This window comes from Telopea speciosissima, chromosome 1, assembly GCF_018873765.1.
Source record: "Telopea speciosissima isolate NSW1024214 ecotype Mountain lineage chromosome 1, Tspe_v1, whole genome shotgun sequence".
Lineage (NCBI taxonomy): Eukaryota > Viridiplantae > Streptophyta > Magnoliopsida > Proteales > Proteaceae > Telopea > Telopea speciosissima.
This window is the reverse complement of record NC_057916.1, coordinates 10,000,001-10,025,233: the sequence shown is the minus strand read 5'-3', so window position 1 is coordinate 10,025,233 and position 25,233 is coordinate 10,000,001. Positions and strand designations below refer to the sequence as shown.

The following is a 25,233-nucleotide window of genomic DNA, read 5'->3' as shown; positions in this document are numbered from 1 at the left end:
TTGATTTCGTCAAAGTATGCTACTTTAGAAAGTCTCCAAGACTTACAACTCTTTTTCTTTGATAGAGAGGAAAAAAGCACAAAGATGTGATTTGAGATGATCCGGTTAGGAATTCCATTTATTATAAGAAATTTACTCAAGGACATTTATTAGTTCTAGAGCGCCTAGAGGACATACCCCGAATAACAACAATGTTATCCTGCATAACAACAATGTTAGGGGTCCTCAAAAGAAAAATGTTGCCTTAGTTCTCAAGAATGCACTACAAGATGATCATCCTAGTTATTTGTATTTTATCTGTCATGGATTCTCTTTGAAGTGTTTCAAGTAAATATGTGAACATAATTAAAGATGTGTATGATGGTGCGGTGGCAACTGTAAGAACTGTGGGGGGCCAATGTAGTGAATTCCCAATTACAATTGGTTTACACCAAGGATCAGCTTTTAGCCCTTATTTGTTTGTGCTTATCAGGAATAATTTAATCAAAGGCATTCAAGATGAGGTCCTTTGGTGTATGTTTTTTGTTGATGATATTGTTTTGGTGGATAAGACAAAAGTAGGGATTAATGCCAAGTTGGAGTTATGGAGATCAACCAGGGAATCAAAAGGATTTAAGATAAGTAGAACGAAGACAAAGTATATGTTGTGTAATTTTGGTTAAATTAGGATGGATGTGGTGAAAATTGATGAGAAAGCGATTCCACAAAGTGATTATGTTAGGTATCTGAGCTCAATCATAAATAAAGAAGGTGACATAGAGGATGATGTTTCAATGAGAATTAAAATACGTTAGATGAAGTGGAGAGATGCGTCCGGAGTGTTGTGTGATCGGCGTATTGCTTTAAAACTTAAAAGGAAAATTTTATAGGATAGACATACAATCAGCTATGATGTATGGTGTAGAATGTTGGGCAATTAAGAACCATCATATAGATAAACTCAGTGCAGCGGAGATGAGGATGTTGACATGGATGAGTGGCAAAACTAGGAAGGATAATTAAGGAATGATCATATTAGAGTTGATTTGGGAGTAGCTTAGATACACGAAAAGCTACGAGAAAGTCGTTTGAGGTAGCAATGGCCATGTTCAACGGATAGGCCTTTGGATGTTCCAATACGAAGGAGTAATTTGATTTAGATTGAAGGAACTAAAAGAGCCAGGGGCAGACCTAAAATGACCTTAAGAGAAGTGGTGAGGAAAGACATGTATAGCTTAGGCCTTGTATCAAGTATGACATCAAATAGAACTGATTGGAGGGCAAGGATCCATGTAGCCGACCCCATTTAGTTGGGATAAGGCTGAGTTGTTACTGTTGTATAAAATGGAATTCTCTTTCCCGGATTTATAATGCTATATCACATGGCCCTATATTTGAAAGGGTGTAACTATTGCAAAAAAGTTGACAAAAGCTTCCACCAACAGAGATTTCATATATAGTCATATATTGGCAGACGTAAACTGCATATTAAGATATTCTGATGTTGTAGATAGAATGAACCCGACTCATTCAGACATCAACATGATGAATATTCTATGTCATGCATTCTCTGCAAAGACCGTCTCACTAAGAGTGCAAAACTGTCAGCATATCTCTTGCTCCTCTTCATTTCCTTTTGTCCAATTAGAGGAACAAATTGAAGGTTACTGCACTCTAAGCACAATCAAAACCAATTCTAGCAGATCCTACCAGGAAGAGGTCAGTTGTTTAAGTAAATTATACAAAAAGGCAAAAGCCCATTTTCCATTTGCTTTCTGAGGATTCTACAACCAAGTATGCAATGTACACCCTAGGAACTTGGTGGTTGCTACGATTTCTCTTTTTTATTAATTTTCCACTAAGTAAAAATCCACCTGCCATTCTCATCCAGTCAAAGCTCAACAACCAGAAGCTCAAGTCAATTATTTTTGTGCCTCGTTTGTACTGAACATCAGATGAATCATTTTTGGTTCCAAAAATATAAAATCTGCAACATGACACACGCGGTGCTCATTCATATAATCATATCACATGCATCTGGCAGACAGGACCCTTCATTTGATGTCTTCAGCAGAGCTAGATGTTTGATTCTGAGTGTACATATGCAACCAATGAAGGTCTTAAAAACATAAATTAACCCCTCGCACATTATACAGACTTCCAAAATAATTTGGCTACACTTATCGGTTCAAAATAAATGAGGTAATTTCTAAACAGGAGAAATTAGATCTGCTTAGAGGCTTAGTTATTCATATTATCTTTCATGGTATGACTTAAGAGTCCATATCATTATACACTGTTGAATGTTCACGGATTACCCGCTGATCCGTGACCCGGACCCAGATACATTAAAGTGTCCAGATTCATTATGCACATGTTGCACATGTGATTTGACTAGAATTTTATTTCCTTTATTGTAATGATCTCTGATTATAAATAAAGAGGCTGTGGGCACATTGTTCACAAGCCATTATTCAAGGATTTCAACATGGCATCAAAGCCAATCCGAGAATATGGGATCTAAAATTTCTTTCCTTTTTTTGTTTTTTTTCTCTTCTCTCCATCGTGAAGTCACCCTAGCAGCACCACCACCGCCAGCCCTCCGGCAGCCTTTTCCCACCTTTTTTCACACCACCGCCTCCCTCCCGCGTCTCTCTCTCCTTTTTTTCTCGCGAGAGGACTTCCCGCCTCCTTGCGATCTTTTTAGATCCTCCCTTGGTGGTGAGTTGTCTCCCACCAAGGGCTCTTTTTTCCCCTAAAATTTTTCCTCCTGTAGTCTCGTTCATGCTTGTTTGCAATCGGTTCCCGTGGTCTCTCTAGCTACATCACTGGAACCTCTGTCAGGCCTCCTAAAACTGGTTCTGCCCAAGATCGGTGGGAGAATTTTAATTTTCTGGTTATGTCCTATTTGGTGAATTCCATGGAGCAAGAGATTGCCAGACGTTGTCTTCTTCTCGATTCGGCGGCCAAGATATGGAAAACAGCCAAGGACACGTATTCTCAAGTTGGGAATGCCGCTCAGTCCTATGTACTTCGTCAAAAGATTCACTCTACCAAGCAGTTAGAGTTGTCCCTTTCACAATATTATAATTCCATGTGTACTCTGTGGCAACAGTTGGATTTTTTGGGCACCTTTACTGCAACTACTGTTGTTGATGCAACGGCTTACAGAAAATGGGAAGACGGTCTTCGTGTTTTTGATTTTTTGGCCGGATTGAATTTGATCCGATCCAGTCTAATATTCTGAATCGTGATCCTCTACCTACTCTTGAGCAGGCATATGCAATTCTTTCTACCGAGGACAACCGACGTATAGCCATGGTTAATCCTGTCCCTCAGGAACGATCGGCTCTTATTTCTGGTTCACAGTCTTCTGCCCATGGCAATACTTCCCGTTATGTTCCTAGTGATCGGCCATCTGGGGATCGTCCTCCTATTAAATGTGATCATTGTGGAAAGGAGTGGCACACAAAGGATCATTTTTGGAAGCTACATGGTCGCCCTGCAGATACTCGGGGGCGAGGAAGGAGTGGTTCCAATTGGTCTACTGGTACAAGTGCAAATCAGGCATCCACTGAAGAACAACCTGCGCAGTCTCTTTCTCAAGTTATGCCTGACCTCAATCATCTCAGGGATATGGTGACTCGTTTGGACACATCTTCTTCGGCATCTACATCCTCTTCATGGCTGCCTCTGTTGTTTCTGTGCCTTCTACTACTCCTACCACTCTTTCTCCACGTATTTCATTTGGTGGGAACTGCTCCTCTGTCATTCCCGATTCTTGGGTGATTGACTCTGGAGCAACCGACCATATGAAAGGTTCTTCATCTCTTTTTTTCAAGTATTCTCCTTTATCTGGTCATACTAAAGTCCGTGTTGCTGACGGATCTCTTTCTTCTATCTCGGGAAAGGGATCTGTACAGTTCACATCTTCTCTTTGTCCTTCCTCTGTCTTGCATGTTCCAAAATTCTCTACTAATTTACTTTAAATTAGTAGTATAACCAGATATTTAAATTGCAAAGTGACTTTTTTTCCCAACCATTACTTGTTTCAGGACTTGGAGACGGGTCGTATGATTGCATGTGGTAAGGTGGTTGGTGGTCTTTATGTACTTGATGGTGCGCCGGCAGCCTTGACATCTCAGTCTTCCTCTACTGAATCTGATTCAGCAATTTTGGAGTTGAATAATTGGCATAAACATTTGGGCCATCCCCCTGTAGGGGTTTTATCTGATCTTTTTCCCAGTTTGCTTAAACGATGTAATAAATTTAATCTTTCTTGTGATGCTTGCATTTTAGCCAAGCAAACTCGGACGGTTTATCCTATTTCTGATAGTAGAAGTTTATCACCTTTTAGTCTGATTCATTCTGACGTTTGGGGCCCTACCCGGTGTGTTTCTACTTCTGGCTTTCGGTGGTTTGTCACCTTCATTGATTGTTGTAGTCGGACCACTTGGGTCTACTTGATGCACAATAAGAATGATGGTTTCCACTGTTTTACCCTATTTCATAAGATGGTTCAGACCCAGTTCGATGCCAAGGTAAGAATTCTTCGGTCTGACAATGGCAAAGAATACATGGATGGTGCCTTTCGGTCATACTTGGAAACTCATGGGATTATCCATTAGACTTCTTGTGTGGATACACCTGCTCAGAATGGGGTCGCTGAATGCAAGAGCAGGCATTTACTTGAGATGGCTCGATCTCTGATGTTTGATATGGCTATTCCCCCTCGTTTCTGGGGTGATGCGGTCCTCACAGCCACTTAGCTTATTAATCGGCTTCCCTCAAGAATCTTAGGAGGACGCTGCCCGTTGGATGTTTTATTGGGCTCCTCAACTTTTGTTGTGTGGTGTTTGCCCGAAACCACCATGTTCATGGCAAGTTTGATCCAAAGGGACTTCGGTGCATTTTTCTTGGCTACTCGGCTACTTAGAAGGGCTACAAATGCTACCATCCTTCAACCAGAAAAATATTTGTTACCATGGATGTTGTGTTTCGTGAATCCGAGGCCTACCTTTCATCACTAGAACCTCTGCAGGGGGAGATCATAAGTGCAGATTCAGAGGTCCCACTGACTGTTCCTCTGGATGTTCATGTACCTGTTATAGAGGATTCTTCTGTGGAATTGGAGGATGGGTTTACAAGTCAAGAACAAGAAATGGGACAGATTGAGCAACAACCAGTTCAGGGGGAGAAAGATTTGAAGAATTATTCTCAGGGGACGTTTTTTCCTCCTCATGGACCATTGTACAAAGAGACCAGTACCACACTACCTACTCAATCAGCATCTGTTCCGAGTTCTCCCACTCATCCTCCTGGTAAGCCTCCTTATGATCCCAGTCTGGATTTACCTATTGCTGTTCCAAAGCCAAAGCGGAGTTGTACTCAACATCCAATTTCTAATTTTGTATCTTAGAACTCCCTTACTCCTTCTTTCCATGCCTTTGTGTCTTCATTATCCTCTATTATCATTCCTAACAATTGGTAGGAAGCAATAGCATAGCAAAAATGGAAGGATGCGATGCATGAAGAAATGCGTGCGTTAGAGAAAAATCAGACCTGGGATTTAGTAATTCCTCCATCAGGAAAGAGACCCGTTGGCTGTAAATGGGTATTTGTTGTGAAGCATAAATCTGATGGTTCAATTGAAAGGTATAAAGCAAAGTTGGTTGCTAAAGGGTTCACTCAAACCCAAGGAATCGACTATCAAGAAACCTTTGCTCCTGTGGCCAAGATGAATACAGTGAGAGTCATCATTTCCTGTGTTGTGAATCAAGGTTGGGATCTTCAACAACTTGATGTGAAAAATGCCTTCTTACATGGAGAGTCGGAAGAAGATGTCTACATGGAGATACCTCCGGGTTTTGCCTCACCAAACACTTAGAGAAAGGTGTACAAATTGAAGAAAGCCTCGTATGGCTTAAAACAGTCTCCTCGGGACTGGTTCGGTCATTTCAATAGAGCTATGGTTGCTAATGGATATCAGCAAAGCAATGCTGACCACACGCTATTTGTTAAAAGGGTGGGACAGCATATCACTATTTTGATTGTCTATGTAGATGATATAGTGATCACCGGAAGTAATAAACAAGAAATTCAGCGGTTGAAGACCTATTTGGGTACTGAGTTTGAGGTCAAGGACCTGGGCAAGTTACGGTATTTCTTGGGAATAGAGGTTGCCTACTCTGCTAAAGGTATATCTCTGTCTCAGAGAAAGCATACTCTCGATTTATTGAAGGACATTGGGATGCTTGGGTGTAAACCTGCCGATACACCTCTGGAACCTAACACACACTTGAAGAGTAAGGATGGTGACCCTATTGATAAGGGCAGTTATCAGAGGTTGGTTGGGAGATTGATATACTTGTCTCATACCCGACCAGATATTGCATTTGCAGTAAGTGTAGCCAGCCAGTGTATGCATGATCCTCACTCTTCTCACTTGGAGGCAGCATACCGAATCCTAAGGTACCTAAAGTCCTCTCCTGGTAAAGGAGTCCTATATTCTTCACATAGTCATCTCCGGGGAAAAGCTTATACTGATGCGGATTGGGCAGGCAGCCCTGATGATAGAAGGTTCACCTCTAGATATTGCACCTATGTTGGAGGAAATTTGACTACTTGGAGAAGCAAGAAGCAGGCAGTGGTTGCTCAGTCCAGTGCTGAAGCTAAGTTTACAGCCATGGCACAAGGCATTTGCGAACTTCTTTGGCTCAAAGGACTTCTCCAAGATCTTGGATTGTCAGTTGACCTTCCAATGAGACTCTATTGCGACAGCAAGTCCGCAATCAGCATTGCCCATAATCTAGTCCAACATGATCGCACCAAACATGTTGAGATTGATCGGCACTTTATCAAGGAAAAGCTGGAGCAAGGAGTCATCTGTGTTCCGTTTGTTCAGTCTAGTGATCAAGTGGCTGATATTCTCACCAAGGGAATTGGTAGTAAATTATTTTGTTCTATTGTTAGCAAGTTGGGCATGTTTGACATGTATGCACCAACTTGAGGGGGAATGTTGAATGTTCACGGATTACCCGTTGATTCGTGACCCGGACCCGGATACATTAAAGTGTCCAGGTTCATTGTGCACATGTTGCACATGTGATTTGACTAGGATTTTATTTCCTTTATTGTAATGATCTCTGATTATAAATAAAGAGGCTGTGGGCACATTGTTCGCAAGCCATTATTCAAGGATTTCAACATAAACTAATCAAATTAAATGAAGATAAATGTAACTATACAAGAATCATGTATAATACAGCCTTGCCAACACATGTCTCTGACTAAAAGAATAAAATGCATATAGATGTTTGAAAATACAAAAAACATTAACTTATCACAATATATATATATATATGTGAAAAGCACTAAGAATATCCACACACATGACATATGTGGGGGGAGAGAGAGAGAGAGAGAGAGACCTTATGCCGGTTATACAGTGCCCTCTTCCGCTCCTTTGACCTACAAATAGCATTTTTAACCCCATGGTTGTCCATGCATCCATTTGGCCACAATTCTGCAAGCTGAAAAGCAGATGGCCTGGTCAAATTCATGCAGGAGAATTTTCCCATGAAATGGGTGACCAAAGTAACTGACAGTTCGCAACAAGTTAGGACCATATTAACAAGTTGGAGGGGAAAACCCATCAATCCCTCCCTAATAGGAAACAAACAACTACATACATAGGAAGGTCAATTTCCATATAAGGCATGTTGTAACAGAGCTGTAGTAACTCCACAACATTGAAAGAGCCTGAGTTAACTCAATGAAATAAAAAAATCCAGAATTATCTAAATATAAAACAACTGCACACATTCAATCCTAACGTCATAAACATTTAGCAGTGCAGAATGAATCTAAAACACTATGAAACAATCACATCATTGTGATATAAATAAGAAACAGAGGACTGTAAAGTACCTCCACATAAAGCTTTCTGACTTGTGGACCCTTATCTTCATCCATCCCCTGAAACCATCAAAGAATAGGATACTGAGGAAAGTTATTAACAAGATCAAGGTTCAGTATGATAAAAGTTGGAAAAACCAGAATTCCCTCAGTACCTCAACAAACAGATCATAAAGATCGCAAATCTTGTCCTCCATCGCATCATCCATGTTATATTTTCCTTTGACCCCCTTGTCTTCAGAACCATGTACTTCTTGAAAATCATCGGTCGCTCCATCTCGCTGCTCCGATGTCTGCGGAAACATTATCCAGCATATTTCACATATATTTGGAGGCAATAAAACCATTAACTGTTTTCATGGAAATGCTAAAAAAAACATCACCAGAAAATAAAATATCATTTTTTTTTAAATGATTGATTGCAAATTATGGGAAAAAAACTCTAATGGAGTACAGTTTTAATAAAAATAATGTTTAGTGAAGGAATGCTCACTTCTAAGGTGGGGTAAATGACTAATGCTTGTCCAAAGACAATGTTACCCATAGAATTTGGGCTGGGTGCATAGAGAGCAGAAACTTCAAAGGTGATAAGACAGGTAATAAATTATGGAGCTGAATGTTGGCCCATAAAAAACAGCATACAAATAAAACTAGTGGTACAGGTGTTGATACAATCCTCACCCCTTCGTAGTTTAATTTTAAACATTTTCAATAAGGTACAAGATTGAGTACAGGAATTTACATAGCCCTATTTTAGTTACAGTTGTACTGTGTAACCATGTATGGTATAGTAACCCAATCTCTGGATTATTGTTTTCCTCATAAAGGTTCTTCTCAATAAGAAAAAGATAAAGTTTTCTAGACAGGCACCACAGAGAGGTATCACTACAAGAGCACCGTTATTTTGCTATGTGGAGGACTGTGTTAGCAAAGCCCACTATAAAATATCTAGGACACCCCTTGGGTTACTGACATGTAAAATTTTGTGTGCCATCTCAACAATATGGCACACCATGTGTTGAACTTTTCCCGTCTTTTGCTACCATTAAAACTGGGGAAGGCCGACTAAGCCATCAGACTTTTGGATAGATAGGGACCACGTGGACTGGAGATCTGTCAAATCTCACAGCTACACTCAACCATACGGCCCATCATATATCAGATCTGTCCTCAAACTTTGAAATGTCTACTAAAATTGACTTGCAGATTCTGTCATGTGACATAATGCTTTTGGGCTGAAATTTACCATATTAATAGAGGCTGATGTCAGTTTGGGACCCAATTGATTGATTACTTGGCAGATAAAAAGTTGTTCAAGGGAACCCATATAGAGGTATCTCTCTATGATGCCTGTGTAGAAAACCTCTTCCCCCTAAAACAAGTTGACTCTTGTCAAATAGATAGTCGCAAGAATAGGAAGGATATGATCAGAAACTATTGCATTTTAGGTAAAACTACAGACATAGATGGGGAACAGATGAAGGAAAATCAAATGAAACGGATTAGCAATGTGCAATGAAACTAACAAATGCACCAAGGAGTAACAAGGTTCACCATTGACGTTTTAGACATTGGAGGGGAAGGCCACATATGAATTCAAAGAGGAGAGCAAACAGTAAGTGCATAAAGCAGCAGATAGGTCTTTAATGGAGTGAAATGGCAGAACATGTTTCTTGTAATCAACCCTAAGTAGTTCAGGACTTCAGGTAAGGTAGATATTTGAGTTATTGCTGGTGAATATGACCATCTTTAAAATGTTTATGATGTAAATAACTATAAGAACAAGGCCCAAGTTTATAAAACCATTGGAAACCAAATCAGATGGATCAGATGCTCGGAAAAGTCGAGATTTTTGTAACACTGTATAGGCTAACAACTAATCAGAGAATAAAGAAGAAGAGAAACAAAAAGACAAAAAATGAGAGAACTGAACCAGCAATAGATTCAGTGTGTGTTCTATCACCGGTACTTCAAGCTTTATGTATAATATGGCAAACAGCAAGCAATTTTAGTTACAACCAAATAAGGAAAGCTAAACCATAAAGGAAACTACCTAACCAAGAGCAACTACTAATCAAAACCAAAACTAAAACTGTATCACAATAGGGAAACTTCCCCTATCGTGACTATTGTGTAACTCCACTACCGCCAACAAGAATGGGTCCAATAGGGGTCCACGACACCTATAGGACCACAACTTAACCTCCCCCTCAAGCTGGAGAATATAAACCTCCCATGCCGAGCTTGGAACAACACTTCCGGAAAGTAGGGCCAAAAAGAGACTTGGTAAACAGATCAGTCAACTGGTCCACAAATGAAACGAATGGGGTAACAATCAGCTTATTCATAACAGCATCTCTCACAAGAAGGCACTCAACCTCAATATGTTTGGTATTTTCGTGAAACACCGGGTTGCTAGCAAAGTAGATAGCAACTTGATTATCACAAAACATCTTCATAGGTTGAGTAATTGGAAAATCCAACTCTTGAAAAAGTGACTTCAACCACATCAACTCAGCAGCAGTATGAGGCATAGCTCTATACTCGGCCTCAGCACTGGATCTAGCAACAGTTGTTTGCTTCTCACTGTGCCATGAGACAAGATTGCCACCAATAAACGTGCCGTAACCTGTGGTAGAAATCCTATCACCATCAATACCAACCTAGTTAGCACCGGAAAACCATACTAAATCAACATTCTAATGTGGGCGATAAATGAGCTCCTTCCCTGAAGCCCCCTTTAGGTGCCTTAAGATACGACAAGCTACCTCCCAATGAATTTTCTTTGGTGATTGCATAAATTGACTAATAACACCCACAACAAAGGAAATGTCAGGTCTAGTAATAGTTATATAAATAAGCTTCTCAACTAATCTCCTATACCGGCGTGTATCATCAAAATCTTCGCCATCAATTGTTCCAAACTTCTGAATTGCACTAGTCCCTCTACTGCTCCTGCTGCCACAACTGGTGCGCTCTCTCCTCTTCAATGGCATTTTTTGTTGGGGCACCTCTCTTTATCCAAACTTCAGCATATGGACCTAGCTACAAATCAGTGTCTTGACTTGAGTGTGAAGCCCGTGAATCCGGGAAGCATCATCGGTCATCCTTTCCCACTCGTAGCTTGTCTGGAAGTCTGTCTTTATTTTTCTTAGTTTATTCTGATATATAAGGTCCTTGTCGTATCGTAAATAAGTTAGGTTTTTCCTATTTTGTCACTTTTGTGGACGATCACCCTGTTTAACTTGGGTGTATTTGCTTAAAGATCATTCAGAGTTGGTAACTATTTTTAAAGATTTTTATAATGAAATATATACCCCATTTGATGTTTCCATGAAGTTTTTCATTCCGATCATGCACTTGAATACACTCGGCGTGAAATTTATTCTTTTTGTTCCTCTCATGGTATGATTCATCAAATGAGATGTTCATATACTCCTCAACAAAAGGGGCTGCTGAACGGAAAAACAAACACTTATTGGAGATTGCTAGGTCTCTCATAAGTCATAATACATATGCATGTTCCCAAACATTTTTGGTGTGATTTCATTCTCACTGCATGTTATTTGATAAACTGAATGCCCTCTTCTGTTCCTCTAGGTAATTATTGTTCACCATTTTCGATTGTATTTCCAAAATCTACCTTGTCTTTGTTGCTGCACAAGTTTTTTGGTTGTCCCATATTTTACACTCACAAATAGACAAATTGTCTCCCAAGGCGGTAAAAAAACTCAGAAAGGGTATAAATGTTATGACCCGGTTAATCATCGGCAATTTGTCAGTGCCGATGATACAAAGGAGTTATTAATTTCCTATTTGTTTCAAGTGTCTTGGTTGCTTTTTCCTTGAGTTAGTTTCCTAGTGGAGACTAATTTCTATTTTACGGGGGTCTTTGCTTTTTATATATGGTTATCAACTCTTTACTATGTAGTGAATAGAATGAAATCGAATTTGGTTTGAGTGAGCCTGCATGACCTGTGGATAGCTTGTTGGCTGTCGGTTTGTTTCTCTCTATCTTTTCTCTTGCTCGATTCTGTCATATCATATCCGGGTAAGTTCTTCTAATTGTATTCGTCTTCCTTTCCTTCTTTAATATTACCCTTCTCCATTCTTCTCCCTTTCTCTGTTTCTTCTTATTGCTTTCTGTTCACTCACTTCAACTGAGTTACCCTGTTCTGTTCAAGCAGTATTCACGGCCACCAACGATTTGGATCTAGTCTCCTACATCCCTCATCTTTTCTCCGTAATATTTTGGCCTGTCATTCACCACCCTAGGGTGACCTGAACCTTGGGTTTCTCCCTAATATTTTGGGCAGTAATTCACCACCCTAGGGTGACCTGAACCTTAAGTTCCTGCCCTTGAGTTTCATCTGTGCCATGAGATTAAAGTTTGGATCCAAGTCTGGTCTGTGTGTTACCGCCAGACCTGGTTACAGAATTTTCTCAACCATTGTTGGGTTTTAGATTTGATTATTGGATTAGCTGGGTTGATAGTTTTGTGGACTACGGATCTTACCTTGGAATTGCAGGTTAAACCATGCTTTCTTGAGTGAGTTCTCTCCCGTAGAATCAGGTCTGCTCTTCTGCTTTGCTTGTTGGTCGAGAGGTTGAAGGAGACATGGTGACCCTATTTTAAATGTCACCGTAGTTCCTTTCTTCCATACCCCTCCTCTTCTATCTTAATTCAGTATCCATCATTCCAACAACAACAAACTCAGCTTTATCCCAACTTAATGGGTCGGTTACATGGATCCAAATAAAACAAAGTATGGAAAACAGAGTTTTGACACCCAAAAAAAATATTAAAAAAAATAGAAAGCAAATATGGGAAAAGAGGGATGAAAAAGGGAAAGGACATATGAAAGATGAGCAACAAATAGAAAAATGGACGGTGAAGATGAAAGATAGTTAGAGGAAAGAGGGATAGCCCAGCTCGTCAGGAGAATCTCAGCTAAACGGGGTCTGCGACATGGATCCTTGACCTCCAATAGGCTCTGTCCAAGGTCATACTTGTAACAAACCCTAGCCTATCCATGTCCTTTCTCACCACTTCTCATATGGTCATTTAAGGTTTGCCCCTAGTTCTTTTAGCTCCTTCAATCGGAATCATATCACTCCTCCTTACTGGGGCGTCACTAGGCCTCCGTTGAATATGACCATACCACCTTAAACGACTCTCGTAGTTTGTCATTGACCGGGGCTACTCCCAAGTCCGATCTAATATGTTCATTCCATACTTTATCTTTCCTTGTTTTTCCACACATCCATCTTAACATCCTCATCTTTGCTACACAAAGCTTATCAATATGACACTTCTTAACTGCCCAACATTCTGCTCCATACATGATGGCCGGGGTCGAACAACAGTCCTATAAAATTTTCCTTTAAGCTTTAAAGGAATACGTCGGTCACACAACACTCCGGACACACCTCTCCACTTAATCCATCCCACTTTAATTCTCTGTGAAACGGCATCCTCTATGTCACCTTCTTTATTTATGATAGACCCCGGATATATAAAATAGTCACTTTGCGGTATCTATCTTTTCTCAATTCGCACCATATCAGTATCCACCATAGTGCGACTAAAATTACACATCATATACTCCATCTTCGTTCTACTAATCTTAAGGCTTCTTGTTTCCAAGGTTGATCTCCATAGCTCTAACTTAGCGTTAATCCCTTCTTTTGTCTGGATGCTCTTAGTTAATTCGTCCATGATGAGCGTAAATCATGGAAGCAAAACTCGACCGAAACCCGTCAAAACCGCTGAGACAACTCGGTTTCACCAGGTTCCGAGACAAGTTGGGGAAGGAATTTAAAAAATCCATGAACTCGACCATGTATCGACTGTTTCGGCCTGGTCGAAACAGAAGGAACCAAGGATATAAAATCCAAGGTTACGACCGAAATACCTCATTTCTCTTCAAAACTCGACAGAAGCTTAGCGGGAGTTGGTGGTTTCGACCCTTGAGTCCATTTTTTAGGTGGATTTTTGCATTTTTTCTGCAATTTCTCCACAATCTTGGCTCCGCATTCTTACACTCTTGGTGAGCCATTCCCTAGATTGGGATATCTTGGACAAGTTGATGATGGGGCTTATCATTGGGCAATAATGGACAATGAGACCAATTGGTCCCATAACATGTCATGGGATAAGTATGTTTTGCATTCGGAGAAACGGCTTCGCAATCTTCAGTGGTACGCTGCTCATGGATTAGACCAACCAAGAAACTCCGCATGAAATTGAAGAGGGGCAGCTTAATGTTTTATTTGGATATATATTATTCAGAGTTCATGTACTTTAAAATTATGTGAACTAAGTATTTATACTACCACTTTAGAGTCTGTATCAGCGCATACATTAGTAAACTTGGGTCAATAACCATAAGTACCATTTTGAGTGATGTTTTGGTGAAAATAATTAATGGATTGTGTTTAAAATATCAAAATTAGGTTACCTGCAAAAAATAGACCTAAAAAATCTGTTTTGGTGGTCGAAACCATGGTTTCCCCATCAATGGAAACAAATCCCTGGTTTCAACCTGTTTCGACCAAAACTCGGTTTCAGCCAGGTCGAAACCCAAGTTTTTTTTCCTTCGCGCAAACAAATAAGGGCTTCAGGCGGATCCCTAATGTAACCCAATCGTAATTGGGAATTCCTTGCCCTACCCTCCCACTGATCTTACACTAGTTACCACGCCCACATACATGTCTTTAATTACATGCACATATTTACTCGTCACTCCTCTCTTCACCAGAGTAATGCTGGATTAAATCTCTAGGGACTCGGTCATAGGCTTTTTCAAGGTTAATGAAGACCATATGGAGATCCATGAGCCTCCTCAATAAGTAAATAGCTTCTATTGCGGATCTACCTGGCATGAAGCCTGGTTCACCGAGATATGAGTCTCTCTTCTCAAACGGGCTTCAATAACCTTCTCCCAAAGTTTCATAGTGTGACTCATCAACTTTATGCTTCTATAGTTATTGCAGCTATGGATATCACCTTTATTTTTGTAAATTGAGACTACAATGCTTCTCCTCTATTCATCTGGCATCCTCCTTGTGTTCATAATCCTGTTAAACAACATGGTTAGCCAATAAACCCCACAGCCACCTAGGGTTTTCCATACTTCTATTGGAATCTCATATGGGCTTGAAGTCTTGCCAGCTTTCATCTTTCTTGATGCTTCTTTAACTTCCGCCACACTAACTTTTCTTACATAACTATGATGTGTGGTACCATGTTGAAAAGAGTACTCATCTGGGTCAATACTACTCGGCCCATCCCCATTAAGTAGGTTACAGATATACTCGTCCCATCTCTTCACAATGTCCTCATCCCTAACCAGCACTCTTCCATCCTCGCCCTTAATACACCTCACCTGATCTAAATCTCTACTCTTCCTTTCTCTCATCTTAGCTATCTTATAAATAGCTTTTTCCCCTTCTTTTGTGCTAAGGCTGACATAGAGATCCTCATATTTCTTCGTCCTGACTATTCCACAATCCTCCTAGCTTCGTTTCTACCCTCAAAATCTCTCTTTTTATCCTTCGTCTCTTTAGTCCTATGCCATGTCTTAAAACAATCTTTATTGGTCTTAATGGTTGCTTCAACCTCATCGTTCCACCACCACGTTTCCCTAGGGGCCCGACGATTACCCTTTGCTTCCCCTAGCACATCTTTGGCCACCCTTTTAATACAAGTCATCATCTCGTTCCACATCACATTGGTGTCTCCCTCAAAATCCCATTTTCCTTGTTTTACTACATTATCAGTGAATGACTTAAGGGACACCCCTTTTAGTTTCCACCACCTTATCTTAGGGTGCAAAGGTTCCCTCCTTCTACACTTCTGTGCACTAAGGCACAAATCTAAGACAACCAGTCTATGTTGGGTGGTGAAGCACTCCCCAGGGATAACCTTATAGTCCTTACACATCAATCTATCTGTCCTTCTAGTTAGGAAGAAATCTATTTGGCTGCGATAATTCTCACTTTTATAGGTGACTAAGTGCTCCACTCTTTTTTCAAAGAAAGTGTTCATAATGGGAAGATCATAGGCTACCGCAAAGTCTAGGATTGAGGTCCCTTTGTCGACCCTCTCCCCAACCCTGAAACCGCCATGGACACCTTCATAACCTCTACAATCTCTCCCAACATGTCCATTCAGGTCAGCTCCAATAGTAATCAATTCATCTTGTCCAAAGCTCTACATTAAATCATCCATGAGTTCCCAAAATTGATGTTTACTACTTTCATCCAATTCAATTTGGGGAGCATAAGCTCAAACGATATTGACAATCTCTTTCTCCAACACCAGTTTGATGGATATAATCCTCTATCCCATTCTTTTGAGCTCCACTACATCCTTCTTTAGATCTTTATCCATTATTATGCCCACTCCGTTCCTATTACTTTGATCTCCCGAATACCAAGGTTTATCCCTAGCCTTTGATTACTAATTAGCTTTCTATCCCTTATCCTACTTAACCACCATGTTGCATTAAGATTTTGTTTACTTACAAGATTGCCACCCTCTTTTGAAAGCTTCAGTTTATTTACAGAACTGCCACCACTTCCTTGTATTTGGATTTTACTTGTTTGAGTGGGCCCATAAGTGATTCAAACCGGGTTTTTTGGATCCCTGGACTGCATCACCATCACTTGTCCACAAAACATACTCAAACTGTTCAATTCAATCAATCTCTTAAAGATTCCAATTACTCTCAACTCAATCTTACCAATCTATGGTTTGTAGTGATCCAAGATAATCTAATCTAGATGTTTCCCTCCTAGCTTTCTATTTCTTATATATCTTCCTCATTTTCCAAATCTTTATTCATTTTTTTTTATGACTTTAAGTGTTGTTTTTAGAAGAAAAAAAAAACAGAAGACCATGTGCACAATATATAAGATGACAGAAATAAATCTAATTAGTTAAGATCATCCGTATAAATCTAACATAAATTCTATCGACTAGTTTCTGATGTTAGAGTGACATCAGGGTTTTGACTGTTCATCCAGCTAGCCGAAAAATTGAACCATGTACCGTTGACTCCTACAGTTCAATGTTCAGATCACTTTAAGAACACCAGCTAACCATAATTTTTCAACCATAATGCACCATCATACACCTCGCTTGAAAATAGAAGGATGGTCATTGATGTAAAGCTTACCTTGGGCTTCAGAGAAGGAACCCGCATTTTAACCATTTCTATGACCTCTTTCTTTATTTGCTGGAACCTACCGTCCTTTTCTTGTTTTGCGGACAACCCCAATTCAACCATCTCTTTCAAGTTTCTCTGTTGCAAAGACACAATAGAGCAATGTTAATCCTCCTCCAAATTATAGAAAACAGAACAGACGTGTTTAAATCCAGACACAATAATTAAAGGTTTTGCTTAGAATCAAAGCCAAAGGCCTTCTACTTTCCATTTTTTCCCAATAAACAAATCCTGATACCGAGGCAATAATTGTATAATGCATTCATGCAGAAAAAGACTAAAAATTTCCATTAATACGCATTAAAGCATGAGCATTTACCATCATCATCCAAGCCTCGTCTAAACTATTTTAAAGAGGTTATTTCTAAGCATTAGATTCCAGAAGCAGGGGAGGAGGAGATGGAAGCAGTAGACAAGATGAGCAATAGGTTAATGATGCAGTTGGATTGGACTAGTTGGATCAATATGATCCACTATGGAGGGCTAGGAGCAAGCATGGGAGGCCCAAAAGGTGCTGGCAGAAGTCCAATGGACTGAACCGAGTTTTGGATAATTATAATATACGTTGATCATGTATTTTTATGGATTTTATTGTAAAAGGTCTAAATTATAATCCTATAAAGGGGGTTGAGGTCCGCACACGAGATTATTAGTTAAATTAGAGAATTAGAATTAGATTAAAAAAATTATTAGCTAAATAGAGTTTTGTTTTGAGCCTATTCACCTTATTCAATGTGGGAGAGTGATTAAGAATCATTTAATTAGTCTAGTCATGAATTTCTAAGGTTATATATATATGCCCCCCCCCCCAAAAAAAAAAATCAATTAAGCATGTTTTGAGTAAAGAATATGAGTGTTTTTCAGGAGTTTTTTGAGCCATTAATCTGTACATATGGGACTAGTATTCCAGGTCTAATTTCCTTCCTTCTTCTTCTGATTAACTCTTATCAGGTGTGATATTTCCTCATTGGCTAATCAATAGTTGTCACGGCGTTTAGACGACCCAAGGCGTTGGACGGGACCTGGACGCAAGGTGTGAAATCCACTATAAATTTGAACTTCGGAACTTGTGTGATTTCAGGTTCTAGTTCAGTGTCGATGGTTGCCTCGATGCTGTGGGCTGCATCAGTAGAAGATGCAGATCAATTCTCTGACTCACCTATGGAGGATTCCGGGGAGTCATCACAGCAAGCCATTCTTGACTCTGAGGATTCTGCAAGCTGCCTGCATCTGAGCTACATGTGTCAGACATGCTTGGATGCACATATGCAGAAACTCTCCATTTCATAGACTGAGTTGTAAGTATTATACTGTTCCTATATGTTTATATATAGTTTATTTGTTTAATTTATGTATTAGGGGCAGAATGGTAATTTACCCTTGTGGGACCCACATCCCAGTGAGGAATTCAGCTTCCCATAGTCTACCTCAGCTGGTTCCCTGTACGTGTCATATGAGTATATGACATAGCCTGCATGACTTAGATATAGGCCGTTATGTAATTAAATTCTATTAAATCAGATTAGGGAAATAAATTTCCAAAACTAATTCTAATTAGAACTAGGCAAACAAGCCTTAGTTAGAATTTAGAATAAATACAACACTTAGCTTTAGTTTCATTTCATTTCCTACATCTAAAAGAGACCAAAACCGATTCAGCTAGAGGAAGAAAGGAAGGAGAAGAAGAGGACTTAGGGGTTAAGGCTTGGAGTTAGAACTTGGAGCTTGAAGAACACACATCAATCTTGGGAAATTGGAGCTGCTATTGGGTTCACCTTCCTATTTCAGGTAGGAATCAGTCCCTATACTGTTATTCAGCCCTAATCTCTCTTCTAACTTCCTCTTTCTTGGGTATAAAACCCAATTCAAACCAAGACCTAGTATATTGGATAAACAATGGGTTAAATCCCTAAATTGGAATGTGGTTTTGGGTTTAATTAACCCAATACTACTAACCCACCTTAATTAGACCCTAAATTATGTAACTGGACCCATGCATCTGAGGATCCAGGCCACTGGAGTAAAAACCCCAATTCTGACTTGGCAGCCGGATGGAGTTGCAGGCTCCAAGGCGGAGGTCCAGCCACTCTGGCAGCCTGCATCCGGCTACCCCTCTGCTGTGTTTGTTGGACTGTTTTCCTAGAGGTTTGACCTAGACTTCTACCCTAACTAATCTATGATATTTTGTTGTCTATCTAGGATTGTTAGACTCTATTTTGGTGTGGATAACTTGGGTTTTTGGGATTCTATCTGGCTAGGCTTATCAACTATTTTGGAGATCGACATTCACAAGGCTTTTGATTCCCTAAGATGGGACTATATAACCCAAGTCATGCTCAAGATGGGATTCCCTATCCCTTTTGTTCACTGGATCAGCTGTTGAATCTCCTCCCCAAAGTTCTCGGTCTTAATCAATGGCAGCCCTGCGGGTTATTTTGGAGCTTCTATGGGGATTCGCCAAGGATGCCCTCTTTCCCCTTACCTGTTCACCTTGGCCCTGGAAGTCCTCTCAAGGAAAATTCAGATCTGTACCAATCAGCAGCTCATTTGTCCTATGCCTAAGTGCAAAGCTCTAAAGCTTACCCACCTTGCTTTTGCTGATGACTTGACGATTTTTTCAAAGACCTCCATCGCCTCCCTTGAGAGCATCTTACTTTGCCTGCAGCAGTTTTATGAGCTATCAGGCCTCCGCATCAACCCCTCCAAGTCCCTTATCTTCTTTGCTGGTCTCTCAGAGCTTCATAAAGTGGACTTTCAAGTGAAGTCAAGTTTCCAAGAGGGGCACCTGCCTGTCAAGTACCTAGGGCTTCCTTTGATTCCGGCTAGGCTCTCTGCTCATCATTGCACCCCCATGTTGGACCTCATGAGGAAAAGACTCCAGCTGTGGAAAGGCAAGCTCCTATCTTATGCAGGCAGGCAGGTCCTTATTAGATCTGTCTTAGAGGCCTCTTATATCTACTGGTCTGGTATTTATGGGCTCCCGCAAGCTACCATTAAGTCCTTGGAATCTTTACTAGCCTCTTTTCTTTGGAAGGGAGCTGAGTCCTCCAGGTTCCTCCACCCCATTACTTGGGCTTCTGTGTGCCTCCCAAACAAGGAGGGTGGTCTGGGCATAAGAAGAATCAAAGAAGTCAACAAGGCTGGTATTATCAAGCTGATCTGGAAGATAGCTTCAAAACAGAAGGGCATTTGGGTTGATTGGGTTTATTCGGGTCTTCTCCGGCAAGACTCCACTTGGACTGCTTCTGCTTCTACTGATGCTTCTTGGGTTTGGCGCAAGATCCTTAAGTCCCGCCACATTGTTCTCCACTCCATCCACTCCCACATTGGGGATGGTCTCTCCACTTCCCTTTGGTTGGATCACTGGCACCCTAAGGGAATATTATTACATCTTGTCACCCCAAGGATGATCTATGCTTCAGGTCTACATAGGATGGCTCTTGTTGCGGACATTCTCCATCAGGATGACTGGGCCCCCCTACTTCATCCCTGCCTCTCTCTCTACTTTGGAATGATCTTCAGACCATCCAAAGAAGGCTGCCTTCTAGGGGTGACTGTGTCTCTTGGACAGCAGACGGATCGATGAAATTCTCTTCCAAGGCAGCTTGGAACCTTATCCGATTCAAAGGATCGACGGCTGCTTGGAGGAACCTCCTCTGGTTCAAGCAACACATTCCTTGCCATTGCTTCACTGCATGGAGAGTCTTCACCAATTGTCTTCCTACTCAAGCTTTCCTCTGCAGGCGTCACATCCAAGTTTCAAATGCTTGCTGTCTTTGTTGGAGCAACATTGAAGACTCAGCTCACCTGTTCTTTGAGTGCCCTACCTCTAGAGCCATCTGAAAAGGTATTCTGTCAAAGTGCTGGCCTGCCCCAAGAAGAATTCTCCCCTTCTCTAGAGAATGGATCTGGGTTGATATGACTTTTGGAGGCTCCTCTATCTATGACACTGTAGGGAAGATGGCTTTTTGTGCTACCCTCAACCATATTTGGATGGAGCGTAATATCAGGAAATGGACCCCCAATTCTCGTTCCTATCAACAAATTTGGGATTCCATTTCCTTTGAAATCTCCTCCAAACTATTGTCAGCCCCTCCTTCCTTTTGTACTGACTCCCCAAGGAACAGGCTTATTGTTGTCTCCTGGGGTGTCCCTAATGTTTCTTTCTCTGCTTTAGCTGCCTCTAGCTGAAGCCTTGTTTAGCCGTAGGCTTTTGTATTCCCCCTTTGGGGGCCCCTTGTTCTTTTCATTCACCCAAAAAAAAAAAAAAACTATCTCAAGTAAGGCAATTTGAGTTTAATTTTGGAGTGTTTGCGGTATTAATTTATGATTTGATATGACTGCCATACCATGCATCATATCTATACTCTATTCATATTGTTTGTTAGCTTTAATCTTATTTGCATTAGATGTGCATGAATTAGGATGCATCCTCATATGCATTGCATAGATTACTTGTTCTTGGAATTACTTGGTTTATGATGATGTTACTGGACAGCTAACTGGACAGCTTACTGTATTACTCTTATGAATGCATATTGCCATCATATTAGAGATGCATATGGTTAGGATTGGCATGAACCCAGTACTACGGCCCTTACCAACAGGGGAGAGGTGTTGGATAACCCGTGGTAGGTCCGAAGGGATGATTCCGGAATGCCATTCACTGTCCCATATCCGAAAAACATTACAGGAATGGGAACAAACAATAGGGTTAGTCATTGGGGGTTCGTTAGCGTCAGATGCGTAATGCCTGAGCTGCCGGGTCTCCACCGTAGTAGAATGGTTTCACTCGGGTGACCGACGTCTGGTTATGTGTTTCCGGGACCGAGGTTATTATTCTACTACAGTAGTACTTATACCCCATGAGACCTAGTATCCATGTTAGGAGCATGCTTAACTTAGGTCATTCATCATGGACTATCTGCATATGCTTGTGTGGTTCCCTTGCTGAGCTCAATGGAGCTCACCCCTGTGGATCCTTATATTTTTCAAATGATACTACTTCTATTATTGCGGTTGTTCCTGTGGGAACTACATCCATTCTGGACTCTCCTACTGTTCATAGAGTTAATACTCCGCTGTTTGTGGAGCACGATGTCTCGTGCTCGTGTGACGATTGTGCATTCTCCTGAAGTGCCTGACAGACCAGGCTATCTCCCCACTCTTTTGTTTATAAAACACTTTTGTATACTTAGCTTTATATAGATGTTGTATCTTTTGTTTTGGGGTTACTATGTGAATCTATCAGTGTAACTCAAACTTCACTTTTATATATAAAAACATTATCACTAGTCTTCTTTATTATTGCCTGTATCTCTAGTATTTAAATTGCTTCCGCTGCGTTTAAATTCTGTATTGTGATAATTGTTGTAAATAGGGTACTGCACTTGCGATCCTTGGGGATTGGTTGGATGTCAGAGACATCCAGTCACACTTGGCCCTTATGAACGGGGCCGGGGTGTGACATAAGGCGACTGGACGCCTTGACATTTATCACTCATTTTTCTTCTCTGTTCATCTTATTCTCTAAAGATGTTATTGATCTCTAGTTCTCATCTAATTCAATCGTCCTATTGAATTTCCTCACTAATAATTAGTAGCACCATTTAATTCTTCATCTATATTCACTGGTTATTATTCTAATATGCAATTCTAAGCTTCTTTGATCTATTATAATAATGCTAGATCTGATCATTCTTCTGCTATAACTGATCCATTTTCGAGATTTCTAGATCAATTGATAGGTGATGCAGATCAGAGGTACTTTCAGAAGTAACAACCTGCGGTTCAGGTTCTGGTCCACATGAAGAACCAGGTCGTGGCATCTCTAGGCTGTTATGTTAATTGTTTTATTTCGTAATTAGTGGTGTAATCAGACCAGAATAAGCCTCTTATAAGTTCCAGTCCTGTCTAGAGTCTGTTTTATCCACTTTTCCAGCTTTCCTAGTCAGACTAGGAGTCTTAAATTCAATCTGCGACTGGAGAAGATTTTCTAGTTTTTTAGGTTTCTAGTTTTCATGTTCAGTCAAGGATTGATTCCTGTAGGCCCTCAATTTTCCTAAGGCCAGAATGAATCAGCCTTAAGTCTTTAAATACATGTGGTAGGCTATGCAATTTTATTGATGAAAGAGAATGGCTTTTTGCCTTCATAAGCGAGATTCAGAATAGTTATTGTGTGATGCAAGTATGCAACAGTACCCTTTGGTAAGATGCTAAAGCTGGTTGGTGAGATTCCAACTTAGTTCCAGGTGTGAAGGTTGGTCCATATCCTTCTACAGTTCTACCCTTCTTCTTTTTCATTATTCAGTATAGAAAATAAGGTTAGTAAACAAAAATCTTTCTCTGTTATGTCTATGCCATATTTGTTTGAATCTGAATTTTTCTCCATAAATACACAATAGATTTCATGTTTGATCATACACACAGTAACCACAAGTCATGCTTTCTGATCCCTGGTTTCAAATTCTATTAGTTGCTGCTTTATTAGAATCCTACTTCTGGTTTGGATTGTCGGTTTCATCCTATTTATAAATCAGATTTTGTACCATGTATCAGATTGGTATCCTATTAATATTGCTGAACTCTATTGATGTATTAATCCACTTTCGATTACTGATTTGAGTCCATTATAATCTGGCATTGGTATTCAGTTCTGGAATTCTGTTTCAAGAATCCTATTTTGAGTTGGATACTTCCATAAATCCAGATCAGAATCATATTGTGAGGAGTTATTCTATACCAAGCCTTAAACTAGAATTTCACCTTCATCTGAGATTCTGATTGTTAGTTATTATAAATCTCCTGAAATCTGGTTTTGAACTGTGATTCTGGTTTTCTGAAACCTATATCACTTAAGGCTTCTAGAAACCTGTCAATAGGTCTGGTTAAGCTCTACACTCGACCAGAATTTCAACCAGATCTGGTCATTGGATATTGAGATACTGTATTTCTCTTATTTCAATCAGCTCTGTCTATAACCTGATTCTACTACTTCTATAGTGATCTTGGTTGTAGTTCATTCTTCTAGATTCCTTTGTAGAACCTTGAACTGCATTAGTTAACTTCTCTAGTGAAAAAAAATACCTTTATTGTTTTTCGCTGCACTAAGTGGCCAAGAATACTCGTTAGGCGATTGACTAACTCTTCCGATATTCTTCCTTGGCTAGACTGCTGCAACAAACAAGAAAACATGGGGTTAATTTTCTCAAAATTTCTAAATGAACAAAGATTATACAAGCAGAAAAATAAAATAAAGCACAGAATCAAGTCCTAGGGTTCCCCTGAACTAGAAGCAAGAAATTGTCAAGTTTTCCAGTACCGCCAGTCTAGCAACTTTAGCAAGCTTTTGTTTCACTTCTTGAGGCAATCTCCTTTTGACTGCTTGTGAGGAGGTATCGGCATCCTGAACTTCCACAACTGGTGGTCTAGCTGCACAAAAGTAAAGAAAAGATTAACTTAAATTGAAAAATCGCAAGCATTTGCAGACATCAAGAATTGGAAGTCAGCATTTTTGCAACTTACATTCTGCAACCATCTTTTCTAGCTCCCTAATGGCTCTTTCAAGCATTGTGCCTTTTGGCCTAACACTAGAACCTTCCTTCACATGCATGGATTGTGTCTTCTGTGTAAAGATTATATACCAAACAAGCACCAATCAAATAGCTTGCAGCGGACAACAAAAGGCATTACCAAAATGAGAACAATTACACAAGTGGACAATGGATAACATAATGAAAAATTACTAGCAAGTTGTACAATCAATGAGAATATTTCTCTAAAAGATAAACAGAAAGAAACAAAGTAAGAAACAGTAGATGACACAAATATTGGAACAAGAATAGCTTCAGAAACATTTCTCAAGCTGTTGATGATTGTAGGTCCCACATTTCTGATGTTCAATCTAGACTTCATGATGACCTTCATAATCTGAGCTTTGCCGAGGAGGAAAGGACTCTTTCTAGTAGGCTAGGTGACCTTAAGCAGGAGAGAATTTTCAAGCAGAAATCCCAAATTAATTGGTCAACCCTTGGGGACTCTAATACGGCTTATTTCCACAAGTCTATGAGGGCTAGACAAAGCCTTAATTCAATCTACAGTCTTAGAA

General features: G+C 40.2%; 1 protein-coding gene across 3 annotated transcripts in view; it reads right to left on the bottom strand.

The window, feature by feature from the left end:
• LOC122671604 (ubinuclein-1-like) overlaps window positions 1-25,233 on the bottom strand; it is a 50,109-nt gene that overhangs the window by 1,568 nt on the left and 23,308 nt on the right. Inside the window, exons 6-12 of one of the 3 annotated variants that reach the window (XM_043868932.1) lie at window positions 24,651-24,750; window positions 24,448-24,557; window positions 24,213-24,296; window positions 17,079-17,204; window positions 8,052-8,189; window positions 7,909-7,956; window positions 7,410-7,511 (exon numbers count right to left, since the gene is read on the bottom strand). In XM_043868932.1, the coding sequence (XP_043724867.1) occupies window positions 7,410-7,511; window positions 7,909-7,956; window positions 8,052-8,189; window positions 17,079-17,204; window positions 24,213-24,296; window positions 24,448-24,557; window positions 24,651-24,750 (708 nt within the window). Of the gene's footprint in view, window positions 1-7,409; window positions 7,512-7,908; window positions 7,957-8,051; window positions 8,190-17,078; window positions 17,205-24,212; window positions 24,300-24,447; window positions 24,558-24,650; window positions 24,751-25,233 lie in introns of all 3 variants that reach the window. The other 2 variants (XM_043868924.1, XM_043868941.1) reach the window with 2 other exon arrangements.